The 17,936-nt window shown below is 41.1% G+C and overlaps 1 protein-coding gene across 1 annotated transcript in view; it reads left to right on the top strand.

Moving 5' to 3' along the window:
- Positions 1 to 17,936, top strand: part of MTRF1 (mitochondrial translation release factor 1) — a 28,105-nt gene that overhangs the window by 3,504 nt on the left and 6,665 nt on the right. Inside the window, exons 3-8 of the mRNA XM_016158168.2 lie at positions 1,548 to 1,639; positions 3,030 to 3,111; positions 3,308 to 3,415; positions 10,462 to 10,634; positions 13,217 to 13,334; positions 17,270 to 17,406. Of these exons, the coding sequence (XP_016013654.1) occupies positions 1,548 to 1,639; positions 3,030 to 3,111; positions 3,308 to 3,415; positions 10,462 to 10,634; positions 13,217 to 13,334; positions 17,270 to 17,406 (710 nt within the window). The remainder of the gene's footprint in view (positions 1 to 1,547; positions 1,640 to 3,029; positions 3,112 to 3,307; positions 3,416 to 10,461; positions 10,635 to 13,216; positions 13,335 to 17,269; positions 17,407 to 17,936) is intronic.

The following is a 17,936-nucleotide window of genomic DNA, read 5'->3' as shown; positions in this document are numbered from 1 at the left end:
ACTTTATGTCCCGCCTTTTGAGGAACTGCCAGACTGTTTTCCAAAGCGGCTGTGCCATTTTACATTCTACCCCCAGTGTACGAGGGTTCTAATTACTCTAAATCCTTGCCCACTCTGTTATCTGCCCCTTTGATTTTAGCCATCCTAGGGGGTAAGAAGTAGTATCTCCTTGTGATTTCGATTTGATGATTAATGATGTTGAACATCTTTTTGTGTGCCTATTAGCCATTCGTATATCATCTTTGGATAAATGACTTCATATCCTTTGCCTATTTTTAGATCGAGTTATTTGTCCTTCTGTTACTGATTTGTAAGAGTTCTTTATGTTACAGACACAAGTTCTTTATCAGATATATGATCTGCAAAAATTTTCTCCCATTTTGTGGATTGTATTTGAAGTGCCACACTTTAAATTTTTAAATTCGATGATGTCCAGTTTTGTTGGTTTTTTGTTTGTTTGTTTGTTTGTTTGTTTTTGGTCTCGTTGCTTGTGTTTTCAGTATCTAAGGTCAAAAAGGTTTATATTTTTGTTTTCTTCCAAGAATTTTATATTTTTAGCCCTTACATCTTGATCTACTTGAGTTAATTTTCTATATGATGTTAGAGGTGTTTATTTTTAATTTTAGTATTTCTTAATATTGCTATTGCCTTAACATTTGTTCTCTTACGAAAATTTTTCAAAACATGCAGAAGTCAAGAGATAAGTATAATGGACTAATGTGAGATTCAACATCTACCCAAATTTTGCCGTTGATTTCTAGTTTCCAAACTTTGTTCTGTGTTCCAACCTGCTTAAGAAAGTCTTAGAGGTGTCAAGGCCAGTCATAGTTATCTCTGTGAACTCCTGGATGTCCAAAGCCTTGCATTTGCTTGCCTTCTATTGTTGGCACCACAACTCTCACCTATTTATAATGGGGATTATTTTTTACTCTTTTTGCACGACGTAACTGATTAGTTTGGGGAAAGTTACTTGCAGAGATAGGAGCTTACTCAATGCCTTCTAAGTTAAACTGACATAACTTTTTCCAGCCTTGGTTATATCATGTGATATCAGATTGGATCAGATCTTTCTAAAGTCTCTTTTCGGTTCACAGTTCTGGTGTTCTGCAATAACAGTGATACCAGAGACATTCACTCTACGGAAAGGGAGGCTGTGGCCATGCCAGGTCACTCAGAGTGCGCCGAGCAACGGCTGCAGCCTGGGGACAAGACGTGGCCACCCCAGCTTGCCTTATGTAGGATTGTACTTAATTAGCCAGTCCCTGTTTAAACCTGTTTGGTGAATCAGTGATTTCTGTGATGACTTGTAGACATTCAAATCACAAGCTCTTTGGGGATGATCATGCTCTTTTCACACTGAATATTTTTAACATATTTCACAAATACTTGCTAGTTGACATTCTCTAACTCTTCTAACTGTTCTTTTATACAGTCCCTTGCCTTTACAGCTGAAATAAAATTTAGTAGACAGAGATTAGGTAGCTGTTTAAGAGTTTCCCTGGAAATATTTAAAAACTTTTACCATTATTACTGTTGCTGGTTTCTAGGTCTAAATAAACAAGATGAAAAGCAGTTACAAGAACTTGCATTGGAAGAGAGGCAAACCATTTCTCAAAAAATCAACATGTTATACAGTGAGGTATGTTTTAGGAGGTAAACACATCTCAATAGTGTTAATATAAAAGAATCATAGTCTTGCTAGACTGTTCTTTGGTGTTCAAAGTATTCCCCAAACTCTAGTTTGTTAAGTCTGATGCTCATGCTGTAATTTGCTACAGAATGAGATTGAAGAAATTGTGATATCAAAAAAAAAAAAAAAAACACCTCGCCCTCCCACCCCGGCAACAGTAGTCTAAAGTTGAGTCTATTAACTTGCCGGACAAGGAAACAGATGTTGATAAATTGAGTTTACTAAGGGGAGGAATCAGGATTTTTTATGCCTTAGAAAGGGGAGTTGGTTCATGGCGATTGTATTAATTAAGGATTGAAAATTCGTGTTCTGGATAGAATGGAATGAATCCAGGCGTAGAGAGAAAACCGGTTGACAAGAGTCTTCAGCTTCCTCCAGCTCAGTGGATGATTTGTCTAAAAGACAGTGAAAATCACAGTCCTGTGTGTTACGTTCCCCTCCCATGCTTGCCATCCTCCTGCCTTCAGTCTGCCCTACTCTGGGAAAGACCGAGGGGCTTACTTGAGGGGCTGAGGGGGATGAGGTGGCAGTATTTGTTACTCTGTCGTGACTCAGCCAGCTAATCAAAGGCAGAAGCAAGATGTGTGACTCTTAGTCCAATATTCTCTCCCACAGACTACATCATTTCAAGCATGGATGGTGTATTTAACATTTGACAGTAGGGAGAATCATGACACATAGATATTTTTAGTTTGATTCAAAAGACCTTTAAGTAATAATAGAAGTAAAATTGCGTTCCTCTTCTCCTTAAGAAGAAAGTCGACTCCCTTCTTTATTAGGAAGCCCAGTTTTTTTCTTGTCACAGCTGGGAAACTATTTGAGCCTTATCTTGGGCGTCCTCAACATGTTCTTTAAACAGAGTGACTCTACCAAGAAGGCAGGGCAGGGCCTGGTGTACTCTGTCATTTACGGCAGGAGCGAATACACGATCATATGTAAAAAGTCCTCATTTTGTCCAAATGAAGACTTTCAAAGCTTTACTTCATTTCGTTAGATGAAAGAAACTACTGTTCAGAACTAATAAGAGGCAAAGTCTGAAGAAAATTGAATGGAGCCCTCTGGACTTTGATCTAAACGCCTGCATTTTAGAAATAGCACTGTAGAGACTATCCTGACAAGTAACTTCATTGTTAACATGAATTGATCATTTGTTTTAGGTCTAATCAGGTCTACTTATTAAAGCATTTTGGGACTAGACCTCGCTGAGATGCTATATGATTTTGTTAATTACTGATTTTTGTAGTGTTTGGGGTCTTTTATCTCAGTTCAGGTAATATTAGTTACATATGCCCATGGAACATAAACACACTAATGCTTATATATTTTTTTTCTTTTTTAGTTTTGCCAGAGTCTAGTGCCAAAGGAGAAATATGACAAAAATGATGTCATTTTAGAAGTGACATCTGGAAGAACCACTGGAGGTCAGTAAAATAATTTTATTGTAAATAATCTAAACAATAACTAAATTTTACTTTGATTTGACACACTGCAACTCAAAAGTCTGCAAATGTGTTTTGCATTTGAAGTAGTTACTCCTCTTTTCCTGAGGGTCTGGACCTAAGAGTCCTTCTCTTAGAAACTGGTGCTGACTGAATATTTTTGTGTATTTTCTTTTAGGTGATATCTGCCAACAATTTACTCGAGAAATATTTGACATGTACCAGAATTATTCAAGCTACAAACACTGGAAATTTGAACTTCTGAATTATACACCTGCTGACTATGGTAGGTGTAATTTGAGGATTTTGTCCATAGATAATGCTGAAAATTATTTTTCCTCTGAGAGTTTGATTCAAACTATCTTGTCCTTTTTTTTTTTTTTTTTAACATTTGATCTATATCTTCTAAATCCTGTGACATAGGCTCATCGGTCACAGTTCTCACCTGAGAGAAGAGTGGAGGTGGGGGGTAGGGAGGTGTCCTCCAGGAAGGAATAGCCGAATGAGGGAGAAGTTCCCTGTGGAGAATGGACGTACACCGTGCCTTGCAAATCGTTGCTCTGTTGTTCAAAGCAAAGGTATACTGAGGTTTTTACTCTAAAGAATTTTATCACTTATGTGATATATAATCTGAAGGTTTGTCAGATAGACGAAGTAGTTAATGAGGTGTTAGATTTTGATGGAAATGCGGAAAAAAATAATCATTCGTCTTTATTTTCAAAAAGCTTTCACTCTAGTTGGGTTGATAAAAACTTACACAACATAAACAATAACAAACTATGCAGGTTTTTAAACTTCCAAATGTGGTAAATCCGAACATCCGATCCTCATTTTCTTGTCCCATCCTTTTAATCCACCTGGGAGTTGTCATCTGCCCGATTACACAGGGGTACCCCGTGGTAGACGGAGGGGTCACAAATAATAAGCTGCAAATTATCGATGCAGGGAAAGAGAGTGAATATGAGTTAACTACTCGAGGGACATGAAACCAGTAGATAGCGTCAGTAAGTGGTGCTGGGTCCAGATTTCAAGTACAGGCGGCGAAGCGGCAGGTGGGGCAGGCCGGGCAGCGGCGCGGCGGGCAAGGCCTTGGCGTGCGGGCAGGGCCGTGGGGAAGCCCTTCGCCCAGAGCCTGTCTGCGATGGGGAGTCGCAGGGAGCAGCGTCGAGTGGGGAGAGTTTGAACAGCCTTGAAAGCGAAACAGGCCTCGATCGTTGGGGAATAGGGAGTCGTTAAAGATTTTATTAATAAGAATATGATTTGATAAATACGTACTTTAAGCTTATTTCGACACGCTATAAAGAAGGGAATGAGGAGGCTAGGTCTAAGGCAGACTGCAGAGGGGCTGTTAGAGAGTAGCCCAGGCGTGGCGAAGGGTCGGCGTTGCAGCCGGGGACGTGAGAGACCTTCAGAGGAAGGATGGGCAAAGTCGGGTAGCTGACCGGATACAAGCGAGAGGGGCCGTTGCGTGCCCACTGTGTCTTCTGTGCAGTCTAGATTGTCTGATCCTGCGAGCTGGACGTTGTTAATCTCATTTTACAGATAATGACCTAGGCCCGGAGAGGAACTAATCCAGGATCACACAGTAAGTAACGGCAATCCCGGGATCCAGTTTAAGTCCGCCTGATCCAGAGCCACACTGCATCCCAGTAGTCAGCTCTGACTCAGGGAGCTGGGCCACAGCGATTCTAATCTTTCTAGCCGGAAGATTGCGATGTTCCTTCGTGCTATTGAATGGAATCAAAGTTGGAAGGCAGAGCCCATTTGGGAAGAGGGATGTTAAGTGGTTTTGGAATTGTTAGGTTTGTGGTTATACTGAGCATCCATTTAGAAATATCCCGCAAATGCTAACATCGTACAACCAGAACTCTGGTGAGAGGACAGAGTTGAGGAAAGATATTCGATAGCTCTCAGCAGAGATGATGTGTGATACCGAGAGAGTAAGCCAGGGAGAGTCGCCAGAAAGGGAACATGCAGGGCACCGGGCCTTGGAGAATGGCCGCGTGTAGAAAGATGGGCTCGCTGCCAAAAGAAAAAGGAGAGTCAGATAAGCCATAAAAAACGAGCATCGTATACCATTATGGAAGCAAGAGAGGAGAGAGTTCAAGGAGAGCATAATCAGAAACGGCAGCGTTATAAAAGAGAATAGTGGGAAATGTCATGGATGTTTTGAATCCAACTTTCAGGAAAGAAAAGTGGACGAACTTAATAACAGGAAGAGAGTTTCTGTTTCAGGTACACAGAACAGCCTAATCAGTGGTTGGGACCTGTCTTTTAGAGATACTAACTCACCAGCAAAATAAAATAGATATTTTAAAAGTAAAAAGACATTTAAAATTTTTTTAAAGATATTTTACTCATACCTTTAAAATTAAAGACTAAGAATACCCTTCTATTCATTGAAATTATAAAATAATTTTTAAAAATTGATTTATTTATTGTAATTAGAAGAAAAAGATGTGATTAGAAAAAGACTAAAATAGAGGGAAAAAGCACCTACCTTTAAAATATATATATCCATATATATAAAAAATATATACATACACATATATGTTACATATATATATTAGGTAGCATATATATGTATGTTTGTATATATATATATATATTTTATATAAAATTGATTTTTAATTGTAGAAATTCTGCAGAGATTTACATAGTACTAAAAGCCGTGCGAAAAGAAACACTTTGACGCAAATATTCATGTATCGAGAGTGGCTTAAAGTTTTATAGTTTTGTAACTGTGGTACAGATAGGGAGGAAACTCAGCTATTACATAAATAATCCAAACTAAGTGATTGCCGGATGGCCTTTGTGCAGACAGCAGAGGCTGCTGGCTCTTGACTTGTGACTTAGGTCTGACACTGTGTGTACCTGGTATCTAACGAATTGAAATATTTTCCCAGCTGAAGGGATCCGGTGACATGCATTACATTATCTCCTCCCTCCCAGCAGATTAACGTTTGTAATTGTCTGTTGTCATCTGCTCACCAGTTGAATTCAGGGGAAGTCACCGCAAATAATCCAGTGGTTAATTTTATGCATCCAGAAGACAGATTTTTCACCGTAACTGTGAGAAATAAACTTGTGAGGGGGCGCTGGCTCCTCAAGGTGCTCTGTGATCACTCTTCTCTGTGTGGAGAGACCTGGCAGTGGGAACTCTGGTAACTGGCTTGGGGAACCTAGATGTGCTGGGAGTAATTGGACCTCAGGGTAGCGGGTGCCAAGTGGCGGCACTCCGTGGCCAAAGGCAAGATGGGCTTGGTTACCAAAATGACCAGCGGAGTCCAAGTAGCAGCCGACTAGTCTGACTTGGACAGACTTGCTGGCTAGTTGGTCATGGTGTCCCTAGAAGTAAAATAGAATGGAAGGCTGCTAAATTCTTACTCGATCTGTTTAAGGAGTTCTAGGTCAAATGAACTAAAGTCTAACCTGTATCATAAAAATAGAAGTCATGGACCCTCAGTTAATTCCCAGACTTGAGCCTGTTTACAGACTCAGATCACTCAAATAAGTGGGAGGCTGAGTTACCTTGAGGACCCCGGTAGACTGCCAAAAATTTATTCTGTAATCTTTCTCCTAGCCTTCCCCAAAGGGATATATATAGAGAGAGGTATCTATAGTTCTGTCTGTCTGTCTCTCTGTCTCTCCATCCATCCATACTCCATCTATTCATCTGTTTCTAACCAGGATAACTGTGCTGTGGGGAAAGGAAATAAGCAGATATTTCGGGGGCTACTGGACACTGCCTCTGAACTGACCCTAATTCTAGGAGACTTAAAATGTCAGGTCCATCAATCAGGGGAGCTTAGGGAGGTCAGGTGTCCATGAAGTTTAGCTCAGGTCTGTCTCACAGTGGGCCCAGTGGGCCCCTGAACCCATCATGAAATTATTTCCCCAGTTCTGGGATGTGTAACTGGAGCAGATATATATATACACTTGGCAGCTGGTAGAACCCACACGTTGGCTCTCTGACCTATGGAATGAGGAATGTTATGGTGGGAAAGGCCAAGTGGAAGCCACCAGAATTGCCTCTGCCTAGGAACATGGTAAAACAAAGTGATCCTTGCTGACAGCTATGTTTCCATATTTGTAAATGATAATAATATATAACCTGAGCTACAGCACTGCACACCTGAAGAGGCCGCCATTTATATTGCAGATTATATGAGTCGTGTTTCAAGGTATACGTAAGAATATGACATAGTCCCGAATTCAACCTACTGTCCAAGGGTTGTTTTGAGAAATAACCGAGATAAATTCTCATAGAGCGTTTAGCAGTTGACACACCTGTCAACAAGTATCAATAACTAAAGTTACACCATCGGCTCTCCTGGCCCAGTATGCTATCTCGCAGAAGGAAAAGGTGATCAAGATCCTGCAGACTAACTTATAACGTAGGGCTGGAGAGTCGTTATACCTCTGAGATGGGACAGAAAAGGTGTGTGATTGGCTTTGCTAGCTGAAAGCAAACTGCTTCTGGTGGTTTTTATTGACGGGTGTGGAGAAAAAAGCATTGGCCAGATCCACAGCTACATACCAGGTACCAGGGAGTGTCTATTCGCCCCAGCAGTGAAACCACATCTAGGTCAGCAGCTGCATTGGGAGTACCACCTGGTTAAGTTTAGAGCTATCCACTGTCATTACCCAAGAGCCATCTGCCTTCTGCACAGGCCAAGCAGGCAAGTTGAATGACGACATGGTGGGAATTTTGCCCTCTCTAATAGTGAGTGAGTCTTCAGACCTTAGGTAAGAAGACCTGAGGGGTTGGAGCCGTCGAGCCCCATGACCTCTCGAAACTGGGCCCCACACTGAAGAAAAACTGCTCTGACTGGAATCAAAATTGAGCAGGACAGAGATAAGAGAGAGAAAGGAAAGAGAAGGTCCAGTCCAGAGTCAGGGAGGGGAATAGAGCCAGGAAATCCGGGGACGCAAGGCACTGTTTATTGGAACATTACCCGCAAGCCAGAGAGCTCTGTGAAGGTAGAAAAGCCTTCCTGGACTTAGCCTCATTCTAAAATGTAAGAAAAGGAATTTCACATAAAAATGAGCTAGAGAAGATCTATTTATAAAACATACCAAAACTATTATTAACTATTTCAAAACAAATCAAAAGATAGTAAGAGAACAATGTGAGGTATAAAAGAACCCCACAAATCAGAATTAGAAATGAAGTAACAGACTCAGGAAAGTAAAATAAAAGAAAAATCATTTCAAAAAGAATAAACCAAGGAACGTATGAGCAGGTAAACAAATCGTGCCTTAGAAAAACAGTAGTAAAAAAGAAATTTGTTTAGAACCAAAGGAAATGGAGAAAAATATAAAGGAGTCAAGGAAAATGATATTGAAAATAGGCCAAGAATATTGAGTATATGATAAAAAGAATCAGAGCAGATATTGTATCTATTATTGATTGCTGTGTAACAATTACCAAAATAATATCTCAACAAAACGCTTCTGAAATAGAAAAAATATATATTGTAAGCCACATATCTAAGGAGCACATATGAAACTATCCAGCCAGAATGACAAACACTGAGACATAGTCTAGTAAAATTATTGGACTTAAAAAAAAAAAAGGGAAAAAAATCTATTAGACACGGAAAAAATAGAGCCTGTGACTTCTAAGGAAAAGAAAATGAGATTTTCATCAGGCTTTTCAGTAACAACACTTTGTGCCTGAAAGAGGTGGAGTTCACTCAAGGAAAGAAAGTTTGAGTTAAGGATTTTACGATCAGCAAAACGGACATTATAAGGGTGCACACTGTTACCTGCATGTAAGAATTCAGGAAATACTCTTCCCATGGTCCCTGTCTGAAAAAAACAAAACTTCAGACAAGTAAAATACGAGCTGGCAATGTAAGGAGTAGGGATGAGCGTTAACTGTGGTTCCCTGCAGAACTAGGGCTACGTGAGGGCTCGGAGGGGAAGAATCCAGTATCTGACGATCCAGCAGTGTAGAGTACAGCCATCTTCTTACCCGTCGGGGAGGGTAAGAGGAACATGCGCAGAAAAAGTTTTAACGCTTTTAATAACATTGGTGGTAGAGCTAGCACTCTTGTTCTGAGACTGCTGTGTGCGTAACGTAGGATAAAACAGATGAGGGTTTTGGTAAAACTGGTAAAGGGACAGAATCGCGCATATACCCTGCCTTTCCTGTACAACTATCACTGGGTTATCAAATAGTGGGCATGGGGATATATCTCTTTATAAATGCATTTTGACTAATAAGGGAGAAAGAAATGATAGAATTAGACTATCGCCATTTGACAGCCCCATGAAACTAATGTATCGACAGCATCAAAGGCTGTTGAGACCAGAGAACAAGAGACAGCCAGACATTCTGCACCTCCCGTGGTTGCCAGGGAGCTCGAGCTGGTGTTGGATCCAGCTGCCGAATTGCAGCCAGGACAGAGGGCAGCAGAACAGGTCAAGCTGTGCCAAGAGTATGCAGTTGGCAAAACCAGACTGCGGGAAATCCTACCCGGGTTCCTCGACCCATAATTGGCGGGAAACAAAAGAGATGGATGATGAACTTAGAGATGGAGGGATCTAAAAGACATATCACACTTGTTTTAAATGAACAAGACTAGAGTGGCGTATTTAGGCAATAAAATAAAGGAATAAGAGTCAGGATAAAGGTTACTCCTGAGGAAGGGAGGGGATTACAACTGGGAAGGGGCGTATGGGAGGGCTTTGGGGTGACTGACAAAATTACTATCGCTCTTGTCATTAATCCATTCATTTGGTTCACATGGTTTTCTATGTCTAGATGTTATTTATACAATAAAAATATTTTTAAAAACAATTCCAATCAGAAGAAGCTGGCCTAGACATTAAGATTTTGTCTTGTGATAGTCTTCCCACTCCACAGATTAGCAAGAGCTAAATTTCAATAAACTCTAACACTTGGGAGGATTTATAGCATTATTTATCACTATCAAATTATTATGTTATTGAATATCCTTTTGTATGTGGCATCATAGTAGCTTAAGATTGCATATGGTAGTTCAGTGCAGAAAACTCCCCATGTTCTTTTTTTTCTAATAGTATTTTTATAAAAGTAAAAGTTGTTCATTATACGAAATTTAGAAACAAAAGTACAAAAAGGAAAATTAAGAAATCTGTTGTTCTGTTCCCCAGAGATAACTATAAATGATATTTTAGGATGTTTCCTTTAATATATTAACACATTTGCATTAGTTTTTTTTCTACTTTATGTTCCCATCTCAGGCTGTGTACTCACATTCAGGCCTTACAGTAAGGGCGTTTAAGATCTTGATCCCATTCAAAGTTGAATTCATTAATACGTCTGGATATTTTTTTTCCTAGGTGGGCTACATCATGCAGCTGCTCGAATTTCCGGTGACCATGTCTTTAAGCATTTGAAGTACGAAGGTGGGATTCACCGAGTTCAGCGCATCCCTGAGGTGGGCCTGTCATCAAGGATGCAGCGTATCCACACAGGGACAATGTCAGTCATTGTCCTCCCTCAGCCAGATGAGGTAACCTCACCCGGAGGCGCGGAAAACTCTGTAAATGGGTGTGATGCTGGAAGCCTTGGCTTCTAGGGGAGTCTGTGATTTTCAGAGTTACAGACTGAACTTTCCGGTGGCTGCTGGGGAACCCTTACCGCTTCCCCAGGTGAGGCTGCACCTCTCGTCCCTGACCGTGATGTTTCGTTTTATTTTAAATAGAAGTCACTTCTCTTCATAAAACAGAATCCACAGAGCTTTTTAAACATTGCCTGAGTTATAGCATAAGAAAAAAAATGAATTCCACAGATAATCTTTTGAGGTCAGTGATATATCTTATTAGCTGAACATAGCCATATGCCCATATTTTTATTTTTCCTAACCTTTTTTAAAATTTATTTTAAACATGAATACCACACCGAAAACTTTTATAACCTTCATCTGGAATCAACAGTTGTTTATATTTTGCCATATTTGCTTTATCCCTCTGCGTGTGTGTGTGTGTGTGTGTGTGTGTGTGTGTGTGTGTGTGTGTGAACAAACTATAACGGATATAGCAGACACTATGAGACTTTAACCCCCAAATCTTCAACTTAACGTTTCTTAAGAATACAGCATTATCTACAGAAACTCAATACCATTATCTGTGAAAATCTAAAGTAATTCTATAATATTATTGTCTAGGAAAAACTCCTGTGTATTCCGTGTATTTACAGAATACTTCTGTACTCTAAACGTGTGGATTTTTTTTCCCCACCAAGCAATTCACCAGTTCTCTGCAGACGCTAAGTGGGTGTCCCGCCATCTAATAAAATTCCGATGCTGTCTACGTGGAGTTAGCATCAGATCTCACAGGCTAAGGACCGGGTCGCCCAAGACTGCCTCTCTTCCCACTTCAGTAGCAAATCCAGGTTGTTACCCGTGCTTCAGACCAACAGCCTATAAACTGGGGGGTTCTCCCTGCCCCCACCGGGTTTGATAATTTGCTAGAGCAGCTCACAGAACTCAGGAAAACAGTTTTCTTACTAGATTACAAGTTTATTGCAAAGGACGTAACTCAGGAATAGCCAGATGAAGAGACGCATAGGGCAAAGTTTGTGGGACGGGGTGCAGAGCCTCCGCGCCCTCTCCGGGGGTGCCACTCTGCCTGCACCTCCGCACGTCAACCAACCAGAGGCTCTGTAAACCCTGTGCTTCTGGGATTTTATGGAGGCTCCAGTGTGACATCATGGTTGATTAAATCATTGCCCACTGGGGGGCTGTGTGGAGCTGGAAGTTCCACCCCTGTAATCACATGGTTGGTTCTCCTGGCAGTGAGTCCCCATCCTGCATTATCTAAGAACTTTGTAAAAATCACCTCATTAACATAAACTCAGTCATAGTTGACAAGGGCTTGTTATGAATAATAAAAGACCTCTATATCACCCTTATCACTTAGGAAATTCTGGGAGTTTTAGGAGCTCTGCCCTGTGTGTGTGTGTGTGTAGTTTTCTGAGGCTGCCATAACTACAACACAGTGGCTTAAAACAACCAAACTTATTATCTCACAGTTCTAGAGGCCAAGAGTTCAAAATCGAGGTGTTGGCAGAGCCATGCTCCCTCCGAAGCTGCTGGGGGAGAATTCTCCCTTGCCTCTTCTGGCTTCCAGGGTCTCCAAGTGTCTGTGGCTTGAAGCTGTACAACTCCAGTCTCTTCCTCTGAATTCCCATGTCCTTCACCTCCTCCCTTTCCTCTGGGTGTCTCTTGTAAGGACAATTGTCATTGGACTTGGTGCCTCTCCAAATAATGCAGGCTGATCTCATCAATTACATCTGCAAAGACCCTTTTTACAAATGAGGTTCCAGTGGTTAGACCATGAACATACCTTTCAGTGCCTCCATTCAGTCCACTAATAAAAGCACATGCACACGTGCGCACGCACGCACGCACACACACATGTGTTTCTCGTTCACAGTAGTTATGTTCCATAAAGTTGCAGCAGACACTGACTATTGAAACTTTCGTGAGGCCGCCTCACTCATGTGTGCCAGAGTTGGGATTCGCACACTGTCCAGCTGGCCCCAAGCTTCTTGCATGACACTGCCCTGCCCCTTTCTGTCTGCACCCGCTGGGCACACTATAACAACAAACTGTGGTGCCATCTTGTCCTCCCTCAGCTGGGAATGTGCCCGAGTCGAGCATCTCGAATGTTTTCCTGCTCTGCGCATCTCTGCAAATGCCTGGAAGTGCTGCCATCGGCAATTTTGTGGAACCAGTAAATTTTAGTGAGTAGGTGAATTTACAAATCGGAATCAGGGAATAATGAAGATCGACTTTGAATATACACACATATATTTTCTACCCAGTGTGGCTCTGTGGAATGATGGATGACAGAACTCGAAAGGCTGCGTGACTCGGTGATCTCATAGCATCGTGTCAGTGTTAACAGACAGCAGCCCTTGGAACAGGGAGTTTATGGTTCTTTCTTTGATATAAGTTATTGCACCTGTTTGTCTAATGGCTGTGACTTAGGACCCAACGCAGTACAGTTCGTTTGAAAACTCCTGGAATAAATCAAGTAGTGAAGCATTTGCCAAGCGCAGAATTCACTTACGTCGTACTTTTGGTTCCAGGTAGACGTGAAAGTGGACCCCAAGGACTTGCGAATAGACACGTTTCGGGCCAGAGGAGCAGGGGGGCAGCACGTGAACACGACCGACAGCGCCGTCAGGCTCGTCCACGTCCCCACGGGTGAGCGCGTCCCTCTGGCTTCCGTGCCTCCAGCCTTCGTTCACATCCCAGGGCTGCTGCTTTGCGGTGACACCCGACGGAGCGCCCCGTCACCCTGCTCCAGTCGCGACGAGTCGCCCTCGGGGCTGCAGAGGTGGCCCCGGTCCCCAGCGGTCAGGGATTCCCTTCATCTGTGTTTTGTAGCGGAGCCTCCTGTGTCTTCGATCCCATCTCCTCTCTCTTAGTTTACTCCCTCGTTTTAGTGACGCTCATCTTTTAAGTGGCCTCCTGAGAAAAGATGCATGAGACATAAACATTCGGGGACCTTGTATACCCAAAAATAGCTTTATTCTGACCTCATACTTGATTGATCACGAACGTTTGTTGGCAGTCATTTCCACTTGGAACGTAAAGCTTTTGGCATTCATTTATTTGTTGCTTTCAATTTGGAGACTTATGCACCTTCGGTTCCGAAATATTTTCTCCACTAATTTCTTACCATTTTCTCTGTTCTTCCTGGGATTTTTGTTAGTCAGATTTTAGATTTCTTGGATTTGCGGTTTTATTTTCTTCTTTTCCCTCTTACGTGTCTGTTACTTTGTGTTTTAGTTATTTTTCTTAACTCTCACTGGATTAAAAAAATTTATTCTTTTTTTTTTAATTTTCGAGAGCTTTTTTTTTTTTTTACTCAGGATTGTCCCTTTTTCAGAGCATCCTTTTGTTATCTTGTTGATGCATTTTTCTTTTTTTCTTCTTTTATTGCTCAAGTATATTAGTTTTTGTTTCCTTGAAGTTTTCCTCTGCTTCCTGCAATGTCTCTCTGTTCCTTCTGGATTTACTTTTTTCTGTTCCTTCAGTCTTATTTTTATGTTGGAAATGTCTAGGAATCTTTGGCTGTTTGTATATATTAAGATTGAGCTTGTAAAAGCTCTGAGAACATGAGTTTCACTTATCCACCAGTAAGTTTCACTGTAGGGCAGGTAGGTGATAAATCAGCTTTTTGTTGTGGGTCCCCAAATGCCAGTGTTTACAGATCTTTTCTCTTGGAGAGTTTTCTCCTGAGAAGGACCCTCCAGGGTATGCCGGAGAGTAAGGTCAAGGTCTTACCGTTCAATAACAAACGCAATTCTCTTGCTTTTAGTCCCAAGCCTCATACTTGCCCTTCTTTGTACCCAGTCTCAAGTCTGGAATTTTTGTTATTCTCCGAAAACTACCTCCCGTCTCCTACAGTTTAAGGGAGGAGACTTGAAGATCTACTATAAGACTTTCTGGTTTTAGTCCCCAGATCTTTAACCCCAACTTCTGAACTACCTGGTGCCCCAACCCCCTTGCCTTTCTGGCACTCAGAAGGGCAGATGGGCTCGTTTCTGGTCAGCATCTCCACAGGGAGCTGGGTTTCACCTTCCTGCCCTCTGCTGAGGCATTGGCATTCTTCCATCTGCTTTCTGTCTGTACACATGGTGTTTGGGGACTACATATGTCACCTAATTGTATCGCAGGTGGACTTTGTGTTTCTGTTTCTGGTTCTTGTTTCAGTATAATTTTTAAAAGAGGAGGCCATCTTGAAATCAGATGTCACTTTTAAATTTTAAATTCATTTTCAGTCCATTGTTATTGCTTATACTGTTTGTAATAGCAGAAGTTGAAACAACCTAAATATCTGACAGTAGGATAATTTTGTAATATCTTGTGTTTTCTTTACTGATTTTTATTCTTTAAGAAATTATTAAAAATTTAGAACATATACATGAGCAAAAGAACATAAAACATCCATAACCATGCTCAAGAACCATTGTTGGTATATATCCTTTCCCAAATTATTTTCTATGCGTATAGAAATATGTCCTTTTTCACCAAAAACGAGGTGATAATTTTTGTAGCCTACCATAATTTACCTGAGAAATCCACAAATTCACCTCACATTGTGGGACATTGTTCTATATTTATAAGCATTCCAGAACACTAAAGATTAGCTTACGATGAATGAAAAATTAAAATGAGTAAAAGTAAAAGGTGGTAAGATTTCTGACAAAATGAACTAGAATACTTTAAAACAGGGGTCTCCAACCCCCGGGCCACGGATCAGTACCAGTTTGTGGCCTATTAGGAACTGGGCCATACAGCAGGTGAGCGGTGGGCGAGGGTAGCTTCATCTGTATGTGCAGCTGCTCCCCAGCGCCAGCATCTCCGCCTCGGCTCCACCTCAGGTCATCAGGCATTAGATTCTCACAGGAACACCGGTCCCTGGTGCCACAAAGGTCGGGGACCACTGCTTTAAATTTATTAAATGATAGAAAAACCACCCTGACTTTACAAAAAAATGACTGATGTTTTGTGTTGCCAAACTTACCTTGAACCAAATTAGTTTTTAGCCATTTAGATCCGGTTCTTTGATTAAAAGAGGCCTTAAGGCTTACCCTCGAACCTCGCCTTGGGTAGGCCATGTCGAAGCCTACTGTTCTGAATCCGTGTCATTACGAGCAAGTGACTTCTTGAGTCTACTTCTTTGTACTTGGAGCTCTGCCATGATTTCAGCATCTACTGTAAGGAAAACTTGGCCTTTCTTCTATTTCTTCCATCCCAAGACCGTTAGATTGGGAACCACGTCCCCACGGGAATGGAAGGTGGGAAGCGCTGAGCCCTCTTCCGCTTCCTCCGTGCCCAGGAACGTTGAAATCACGTTCTTCTAACCTGCATCTGTGTGACACCGTTTTCTGCCTGACCTTTGATTACATATAAATTATTTCATCTAATCTAAGAACCCATACACTGAAAGACACATCACTATTTTATTACTGTGAAGAAATATAGAAAACACTGCCCACTAAACTATGACATGCCAATGATTGTAAGATGCATCCCAATTTCAGGGATGTTAAAAAAGTTTTAATGGGTTTTTTTTTAGAATAAAAAATATGGTATTTTTGTTTTTAGTTATGATTGAAAAGCTTTTAAATAATATACGTAAGTTAATCTTCAGTGTTCTGAAATGCTTATAAATATAGAACAGTGTCCCACAAAGTGAAGTGATTTGTGGATTTCTTGGGTAAATTATGGTAAGCTACAAAAATTCAGGAACTATATATTAAATACCCACTTGGTACTATTACTACCTAGAATTTTGTAATCTCCTATAGACTACTGAAACAAACTGAGAAGACTTATTGTTTCCAAAGCCCTTTTCTAGTTTTTTTTTTTTTAACAGCCCTGGCACCTTAGTTCAGCAGTTCTTCTCTTTGTCGACGTACATTTCCCCCCTGACCTGATACTCTGTTCCTGAGGGGGTACTTGCGATTAGAAACTCCTCTACAGATTTAATGAATTTGACCTCAAAGGCAAGGGAAGTAAAAGCAAAAATAAATGAATGAGACTACATCAAACTAAAAAGCTTCTGCTCAGCAAAAGAAACCATCAACAAGGCAAAGAGACAACCATCCAAACAGGAAAATATATTTGCAAGTAACGCCTCCGATAAGGGCCTAATATCCAAAATATACAAAGAACTCATACGACTCAATAACAACCAAAAAAACAAACCTTCCAGTCAAAAAATGGGCAGAGGACCTGAACAGACACTTCTCCCCAGAGGACATACAAATAGATGCTCAACATTGCTTGCTATTGGGGAAATGCAAATCAAAACCACAAGGAGATACCATCTCACACCTGTCGGACTAGCTGTAATCAACAGGATAAGTAATAACATGTTGGAGAGGATGGGGAGGATTAGGAACCCGGTGGGACTGCAAATTGGTATAGTCACTATGGAAACAGCATAGAAGTTCCTCAAAAAATTAAGAATTGATCTATACCACATGACCCAGCAATCCCTCTACTGGGTATTTACCCCAAAGACTTGAAAACTCAAGTCATAGACATTTGCACACCGATGTTCATAGCAGCACTATTCACAGTGTCCAGGACTTGGAAGCAACCTATGACCTGTTATTTTTCAGGGCTTGTAGTAGAATGCCAACAAGAACGATCACAGATAAAAAATAAGGAAATCGCTTTGCGCGTGTTGAGAGCCAGACTCTACCAGCGGATTATTGAGAAGGACAAGTGTCAACAGCAGAGCGCTAGGAAACTGCAGGTAAGATGCACGAGGTGCCAGCTTGATACCTCTGTGCAAAACGTCGTCATTTTATACAGGAAGTGTAGTGTTTGTTCTTGACCGAATGAAGATGTCCTAGAGCATAGGAAAGCACGCCCATTTGTAAATAAGCGGTGATTGAGATGCATTTGGGCCGATGGGTTGTGGCTAAAGTTGGACATGCCAGCCTGCAGATAAGTGGGTAACGTATGCATGAACTAAAATTTCCTTCCCAGTTGTTGCTCTCCAGTGTTTACATCATAACTGTCTTGAGAGGAAATTGGTGTAAAATTCTCTGGAAATTAAAGTTTTTAGATTTTTTAAATTTAAAAACCTGTGCTTTTATTGTAACTCTATGTGTAATAAAAAATGAATGGCATTGCAGAAAACTGGTAATAGCGATGGCCACTGATGGAGTCTGGGGACAAGGAGACTTATTTTTCACTGTATACCCTTTTGTACTTTTTGCATTTCGTACTATATACCTATACAGTATTATTTATCCAAATATATAGATAAGTTCTAAGCAA

This window comes from Rousettus aegyptiacus, unplaced genomic scaffold (genome assembly GCF_014176215.1).
Source record: "Rousettus aegyptiacus isolate mRouAeg1 unplaced genomic scaffold, mRouAeg1.p scaffold_m13_p_11, whole genome shotgun sequence".
Taxonomy (NCBI): Eukaryota; Metazoa; Chordata; class Mammalia; order Chiroptera; family Pteropodidae; genus Rousettus; species Rousettus aegyptiacus.
Note: the sequence above shows the minus strand (reverse complement) of the source record. Positions and strands in the feature narration are given on the sequence as shown.